This window comes from Coturnix japonica, chromosome 2 (assembly GCF_054131305.1).
Source record: "Coturnix japonica strain WE chromosome 2, WE-NBRP24, whole genome shotgun sequence".
Taxonomy (NCBI): Eukaryota; Metazoa; Chordata; class Aves; order Galliformes; family Phasianidae; genus Coturnix; species Coturnix japonica.
Window position 1 is genome coordinate 75,804,867 of NC_140664.1, and position 8,378 is coordinate 75,813,244.

General features: G+C 50.3%; 1 protein-coding gene across 1 annotated transcript; it reads right to left on the minus strand.

Moving 5' to 3' along the window:
- On the minus strand, positions 1–2,662 carry PSMG4 (proteasome assembly chaperone 4). Its single transcript, XM_015854575.3, has 3 exons — positions 2,451–2,662; positions 2,300–2,375; positions 1–255 (listed from the first exon to the last, which is right to left on the minus strand). The coding sequence occupies exons 1-3, from the start codon at positions 2,625–2,627 to the stop codon at positions 134–136; spliced, it is 375 nt and encodes a 124-aa protein (XP_015710061.2). The 5' UTR covers positions 2,628–2,662; the 3' UTR covers positions 1–133.
- Between the last annotated feature and the right edge of the window lie 5,716 nt (positions 2,663–8,378).

Here is an 8,378-nt window from a genome sequence, read left to right on the forward strand (position 1 = left end):
TTTAGGTCAGCTACATTTAATAACAAATGCAAATCCAACCAATGCAGTGCAAAACAAGTACGCTGCTTAATGCAGTGTGGACACCACACTCAGTTCTTCCGAAACAAAAAACTTCTTTTACAATGGTGCAAAGTCAGAACTTCTCAGGAAAAGCCATCATTTCTTCCTTGATCCTGTTTTCTATGAGTAAGGTGAAACCGCTGTCTGTGTTTGGCAGATTGTAGCTGACAAATACCTGCTTTTTTGTCTTCTTGGCTAAAACACAGAACAAAGCATTCAGACATAGTTTGTTCCATTAGAAAAGCCATGGAGATACTCAAGCATTCATTCTAAAAGATGACCATGAAGATGCCTACCAGACCATTCTCAACTTCCTGCATGCCAAGACACAGTTGTAAAGCACCCAGCATGGGCATGTCAGACAAATCTCTGCACATCACCCAAGTGGGCAATATAATCCCACCTGGTGACTGTGAACAAGTTTTTGGAGTGACACTGAAGCCATCAGTTGCTGGAAAACCTCCCCGTACTTTTTGTGTATTTCAGACAATTCTTAAATAGAGGACAGTGGAAGTGAAACTAGGGGCCAAGCTCAAACTCTTTTCATTATGAACACCCCCAAAAGGCTCCTAAAGCTGTGCATTGCTTTTGTCAAAGCCTGCTGTCAGTGGCTGTGTTTCCTCTACCCTTCACTTATGTGGTGTCCATGAACATCAGAATTTCTGGGCTACTGTGCTGCTAACTACCTGGAGAGAGGTGCTGTGAAATTAAAAGCTGTCATGCATCACAGAACTAATTAACAGTGACAGAACCAGTGTCCACTGGGGCAGGAAAACTTAATTATCGGAGCAGAATGGATAACACAAAGAAGCATTTTATAAACAAAATGGAATTCTACTTAGATATTACCTTTGTGATATCGCTGTTCTGTAACTCCCTTAACACATGGCTAAAATTCAACTGTTGAAGCACCACCAGGGAAAAACAGTCACTAGGTTTAAAACAGTTGGGCAAAATAAAAGACAAAAATGGTATTTAGGTCACACCATGTTCCTGACTGGAGTAAGCTGGGAGCTGCCATTCCCCAAGGAGAAATCAAGAGTGTTCCCCTCAGTGTTCAAAAGCATCATCTGAGATCTAAGCGCTGAAAATAAACATGCCAGAACGCGTGATAGCATGATACCTCAGTCCTTCTTCAGGTGGAAAGTTAATCTCAGAAAACCAATGTACATGTTTATAGTCGTATTTTAACACACACACAATATAAAATGCAGTGTAACTACTCCTTTTTGAGGCATCTTCTTTATGCAAATCTGTTTATTACCATTTTCCATTCTACCAGCTCACCCTCTCAGCCTCTTAATACACAAAGTTTTCTGTAGAAGGGGGCTCCTCCAGCTCACAGGGAACAATCTCTTAGGACACAAGTTTCTCAACACGAGATGCATCTCGTGTTAGAGTACGGAGGTAGGACACAGAGATACGCTGTGGGAAGCAGTTGCTGTACCCAATACAGATAGAAATAGGTATGAAGGAGTGGGAATGCTGAAAATGTGCTTTCATCAGTGGAGGGGAAAAAAATAAAATAAGGTAAAAGCCAGAGCCAGTACACTAAATGCAGCTGTTCTGGCTAGGAACTCGGTCAGACTGTAAAGAAAACAGTGGGAGGATGTGCGTTTACTGACACATGGGAGCACCAAACCTCCTGCATCAGAACAGGGAACCTGGCACTGCAGGAACAAAGCGCAGGTGACGGAACACAACTGCGAAGCAGAAGAAATAATACTATTCGCCTCCAGATGGCACTGTGTGCCACTTAAACGAGAGCCTGACAACAGCAGAATGGAAATGGCACATAAAAACGTGGTGACAGCACAGAGAAAAAGAAGCTATGGCCTGCTTGAGGGTTCCAAGATGGCAGGATGGGTAAGAAGGCTGCCTCAGCTATGGGGCGGGCTGAGATCAAACAGCCAACTCTGTTATTGCAGAAGCTGTGGGAGTATGAAAAACTCAAAACACTACTAGCTATTATGAGGAAGAATCACACGACTTTTTCAACTGGAATGATAGAAATAAGCAGAAAGCAAGCAGTGCTCCTCAGAGCAGAGGAGCTGAGGCCTGATGGCGGCTGCAGCTCCTCACAGGGAGCAGAGGGTAGCATTGAGCTCTGCTCTGTGTGACAGCAACAGGGAACAGCATGGAGCTGTGTCAGGGGAGGGGCAGCTCCCACACAAGGCATCCCCCGCCGCCCCCAGTCCCACCCCAGCGGTACGGTTCAGTCCCACAGCCCCGCACGTACCCAGGCGCTGGGCCAGGCAAGCAGAGGCGGTGTCGGAAGGGTCCCCCAGCAGCGATGTGGACACGGGCACGCTGTCCTGCGGGCAAAGCACAGCGCGGGGCTGAGCCGCCGAACGGCACCCGGCGGGGCGGGGACGGGGACACGCACTCACCCGAGGGCTGCACATGGCCACGGCCAGGCTGGACAGGGCGGGCGCGGCGCCCACCCAGAGGAACAACGAGTCCTGCAGCCGCATGGCGTGGAAGTGCACCCGCTGCTCGCCCAGCTGCCCGCTGAAATCGTGCAGACCGATACATCCCGGCTCTACAACGCCGGCCACCGCCTCCATCTGCCCGGCCAGGCCGCAGCGGGATCGGGGGCGGCACCGCGCGGAGCTCCGCCCCGGTAGCGGCGGGATAGGGCGGTGTGAGGGGCCGCCTTCAAAATGGCGGCTGTAGGGGGTATGTGGTGAGGTGCTTGTGGCGTGCGAATGTGAAACACGTTTTCTAATTACAGCACTGTGAGGCTGACAGAGCCCCTGCAGAATTAGAGGATAGCATGATCCGGCAGCACAGGAAGCCTCTTGTGTTTCTTTGAACTGCTCATCTTTATTTTGTAGCTAAGAAAGCTGAGCCCGTTGTCATCTGTCTGATCTGTCAGGTACAAGGCCAAGATGAACGTCAACTGCACTGAGATATCTGATAGAAAATCAATGATAAAGAAACGATACTGTAGCAAAAAGCACTGCATGTGTGTATAGGGATGCATTATATTGCTGCTGTGGTGAGGTCCAGGCCCCAGGAGTGTGGTTTAAATTCACTTCTACCTGTTCTTCTCCAAAAGTTATGTTGCCTATGGGAGCAACTGAATCCTAGGCACTGAATCTACAGCCCACCTTTTCCCTCTAAACCTTGAGTAAATCTCCTTCCTGATAACTGAAGGGCTAACAGATGTAAAGCATATGATTATGGACTGGGATGTTGCTGAGAGAAGCAAGTATTTTCATAGAATCACAGACTCATTTGAGATGGAAAGTGCTCTGAAAGGTCACTTAGTCCAACTCCCCTGAAATGAACAGGGACACCTACAGGGTGCTCAGGGCCCCAGCCAGCATCCTGTCTCTTAGATCCAAATGTACCTTGAAACACCCTGATCTAACTGGCCATACCCCTGCTCGAATGTTTATTCTAATGGAGGGCAGCATAAGGGTAGCACAAGCAGGAGAGAAAGGGAGAAGTGCCTCTGCTTCTACCTTGTAGTTGCTGTGGTAAACTAAACCAATGTTAGGTGGGGCCACCCTGCTTCATAGGGCTCATCAGATGTGATGAGACAGTGTGGGGAGTACACTGAACCCCTACTATGAATTACATGATCCAAAGCCTCTTCTTTGCATGGGGTTGGTACCCTCAGCTGCTGGCATCTCTGATGGGGTGGGGTGCAGCAGGCAGGGTGATTCTCTGGCCAGCAGCTCACTGTGACCTGCTGCAGTGTCCTGGGCCAGAAATCAGATTTCACGCCTGCCTGGAGCTGTGGCCATATGCAAATGCCTTCCACTCTGCTTCATTTCATTCATCTGCAGACTGGAAGTGTGGCAATCCCTGCCTGTCTCCCTGCAGCTGAATGAATATCTGCATAACTCGGCTCTTAAGGAGCTTTCTGAGCACAGAGCAAATGGTTTAGACGTTTTCTTTTTGTTGTTATGAGTCATGGGAGGAACTTGTCATAGATCTGTCGGAGCTTCTTAGACACGTGGGTCTATCTGTGGATGCTGGACGTGGCACTGACACTGTGTGACTCATCACTCCCTCGAGACAAGAAGAGGTTTGTGCAATCAAATGGAAATCATATTTTTTACACAGATAGAGCACTTCACCCTGGAGAAACCCCAGGCTGCTTGCAAGCATTGACTCCGGCACATAGAAGCAGTATTGAGATTTGCAGCTGTAATTGGCTGCTACATACCTGTGACATGGCTGTGATAGGGCTTGGAGGAAGGGACACAAAAGCTTAGTGGAAATGAGCTTACAAAAGGCTGAGAAAAGAAGTGTGAAAAGATGGTACTGAACAATGTTTTTCCTTATATAGCTGGATGGAATGCTGGATGCTGCTGTCTTTCTGTCCTTAGGCCACCAACAGGATCAAGGCTGGGTGTGCAGCATCCTCAGGATGAGCCTGAATCCAGAAAGGATCTGAGACTGCTGCAGCCCCCAGTGCAAGGGCTGAGGTGGGTTTCTGCTCAAGCCACACAGAGCCATGTTCCTAGCTTTGGAAATATCTGACACAACACACAGTGCTGGTTATCCTATAAACCACTGTCTGTCTGAGGTTCAGCTTGCTTTTAGGAATGAAACGCCCTTCCCAAAGTGGCTGTGCACTGCTGGCCTCTTCCCCGTCTCTCTGGGTGCTTTTCCTTTGCTGATGGCAGAATTTCCACGAATCTTCTTTTCCTCCCTGGACTTATATAATAGTCCTGCAGCCTGTGGCTTGGCCGGGTGTGTCTGCACACAGTTTCCCCCTTTCTTGAGTACCAAGTGCCAGTGTCTCAGTCCGGCTCTCCAGACAGTCAGCCTCTTTCATTACTTCTTACAGTCCTGTCACAGCCTTTTAACTTTTCCGTTCTCAACAAACCCAGCTGGACAAAATCAGCTTTGATTATTTTCCTTCCTTCTCCCCAGGCAGGGAGCGGAGCTAATAGCCTGCCACTGTCCCTGGCAGCCCCACGCATTTGCTTAGAGGTGAGCTGCCTCGAGCTGGGATCTGCTTTGTTTTTCCTTCCTGCTCTGTTGGATACGGAGCTTAGCACGAAAAGCAAATATCCCAAATGGTAGTTCAGTGTCTGTATGTGATATTGGGGGTGCATCTGATTTCCTAGCAGAAGCATCAAACTGCCGCTGTCACCCAGTTCATGTGAGTGATGATTATAGAGGGTGTAACCTTCAGAAACACCATTTAGTCCCCATTCTCCCAGGGGTAAATGTTTTAAAATGTAAATTCTTAGCACTACCGCTGTAAACGCAGAATAAATCCAAGAAGAAGGGTGTGTTACCTGCTAGTGCAACAGAAGAGCAGACAATAGCTGAGCTGTCAGAACCTGCTATAATATGTTACCAGTGTATTTTCAGCCCTGTGGGGTCCCAGCAGGCACCTACTAAAGCCTGTGTCCCACCCCTGAGCAGCAGCTGAGAGCATCCCTCCTTGCTGCCTCTTGGAAAGCAGGAGGAGCCACATCCCAGCTTGGCCGTGCATTTGGAGAAGCTGTGCCAGGCGTGGCTGGAGCTGAGCACTTGGATAGTGGCCTTCCCCATGGTCGAGAGGCAAATGCAAGCAGCGGGTGCCACAGAGCTCACCTTTGTTACGTGCTTCTTCTGAAGCAAGCAAAAAATCAGGTGAAAATCATTCCCAGAGCTTGTAGAGAGCTGCAAATGGGAAAACAGAGAGAAAGGAGGACAAAGGAATTCACAGAATAATACCTCCCTGCAACAGATTCGGGATCTGAGCCAGCCGCTACTGAAATCAATTGAAAAAGCACCTGCCGGCTTCCGAGAGCTGAGGATAAGCTGTTCATTATGAGCCTTGCTTATCACTCGCCCAAAGCCCTGCAGTCGGGCTGGCAGAGGTGTGTGCCCTCAGCCCCACAAAGCCTGCATGTGCTGCCGGGCAGGGACTGCCAATAAAACAGGGCTGGGAGCAAAACCCGTGTCTGCTGCCCACCCCACTTTGGTGAGGACGCTTCCAGCTTCATAACCCAAGTGATCAAAGCCTTTGTTTGAATCCTGCTGTCAGGAGAGGCTGCGCTGCTCTCCTGCAAGCACAGCACAGTGCAGCCGCCCCAAACCCTGCTTTGCTCAGCCGCAAATTCCTGGCGCCCCAATCTTCTCCCTCCTGCCCAACATAGGAGAGCAGCTGATGCTGGGGAGAGAGAAGAAAGAGATCTTTCCACACAGCCATTTTATTTTCCCGCAAGCCAGAGGTTTAACATAATATATATATATATATCGGAATGATCTGGGGCCATTTTGTTCATCCCCCAAAAGCATTTTCTTTTTCTTTAGCCTTCAGAAAGATGCGTATCACAGGCACCTGAGAGCAGCCAAAGTAGCTGCGGTGCCTTTTGCAAAGAGAAAAGAAAGTGTTAACGAGTTGACAGCAGCTCTGCCTTGCAGCGAGCTGCGCTGCTCTCCGCAATGCTGCTGCAGGGAGGGGAGAGCGGGGTGGTGACAGGAGACCTTGACAAACGCTTTGTTCAACCCGTTTGCCGAGCCCCTGCTTCATTAACACACCACGTCCTTGCAAGCAATGGATTCTGTAGGATCCGTAGGGATGCGGGGCGGTGTGTTGCTATTGGGTTTTCAAGGTCCTTGGGATGGATGAGAATAAGGTTTAAACAAAAAGGCTTGAAGCAAAAAGAAGCATTTCCCGGGCATGTGGGTTGCGTGTCGCCGTGGTTCCAGAGCATGACCTGAGGACTGCAAATGAAGTTCCAGCAGTGCTTTTGCCCTCTTAACGTTGCAATCTGCCACCAAACCCTCCAGCTATGCAAATCTGCCCCAATCTCGGTTCAGACCGCACACAAAGAGACACACACTCAGGACAAAACCGACTGAGAGCAGATTGCAAGAACGACTCAGACTGGCAACTGAATATTTGCTTTCATCCCTCGCTCTTGTGCATTCAGTGAATTCGTTCCACATTCACGTAAGAAACAGCTGCATCAGCACTAGTGCCGAGGCTGGAACCCTATTAATATTTATGCCCGGAGAGCCGTGCACACAGGCACCAAGTGTCCCTCCTGCCATTGGCTCAGGGATCACGGCATCAATGCTGTGCCCGGTGTCCATGCGACCGGATTTATGTGAGGATCAATTCCTCATCAGCACTCCTGCACCAGCTCAGGAAAACTCTGCCCTTCACCTCCCTCCTAATTGCACAATCATTTCCTAATCACAGACACCATTTCTCACCTCTCTTTTGTACTGTGGCGGTTCATACTCACATACTACACACGGCTTGAGATGCTGTTAGATGCTCACACCGCCCTTTGTCTGCTGTAAGGGCACACCTGTGAGCCTAAGCATGGACGAGCCAAAGCAAGGAGTGCCCACACTGTAGTTAGCAGCTCTCCCCAGGCACTCATCCTTCCCAGCCCTCCCTCTTTTCTTCCCTTAGCACCCTATGGAAAGGCTTTCTGCGCCACCGCTGATCCTCCCCTGCCCTGGAGCTACCCGTGATCCTGTTCCTATAATCCTCTTTCTGTCTGCAGTTTTACCTTCTCCTATCTGGCGAGGCTCTGCTCTAATGACTTTCTCAGAGCTTAGCCATTTTCTCAGGCTCCTGGGCCAGGCTGTGCGGCAGAGCTTGCAGAGAGGGCACACCAAGCACGCAGCCGCGTGCTGCTTCACACCCTTTCCCTCTGGCCAGCACAGGTTGAGACAAAAGCATTTCCTCAGCCCAGACACCACAGTGAAATCCTCCCAGCTCACAGGATCTTTTGGGTCTCTGAGCCATTCGCATCCTGGGGTGCCCCTGGATGAGGATGCGTGTTGGCCACAAGGTTTCCAAAAGGAAAAGCAAGTTCCTCCTTGGGAAAAAGACATCCCAGTGAGCACACACTGCTGCAGCACATCACACCAATGCAGATATCACAGAGTGAGAAGATGAATCCTTCCCCAGGGCATTCACTGGTGCCTCTGGATATGTTCTGCCCCCTGTGAGGGCCTCTGGCAGCAGAGGGCTGACAGGGATCACACCCAGCTCCCATATGGGAGGATACAAACCCTGACAGCACCGGGGAGAGGATGCATTGGAGAAAACCGGCCCGATCCTCCGAGCTTCGTTAAATGTGCTCCGTGCTGAGGTCACATTGTGCCTCCTCTCACTCTTACAGCCAGCGGGGATGGCTGCACAATAACCCTGGAGCTGCCATTGCCTGGCTCGTGTAGCCACACCACTTTGACACCATGGGAAATCAACCCTGGGAGCGAAATGATGGCGGGGCTTTTTGTTCCCCTCCCTTTGCCGCTCAGCCTGTTTCTGCCACCGGGCCGGTTGCCTGGGGAACTGCTGAGGGTGGCATCCAGCCGGCAGACACGGGGGTGCAGGG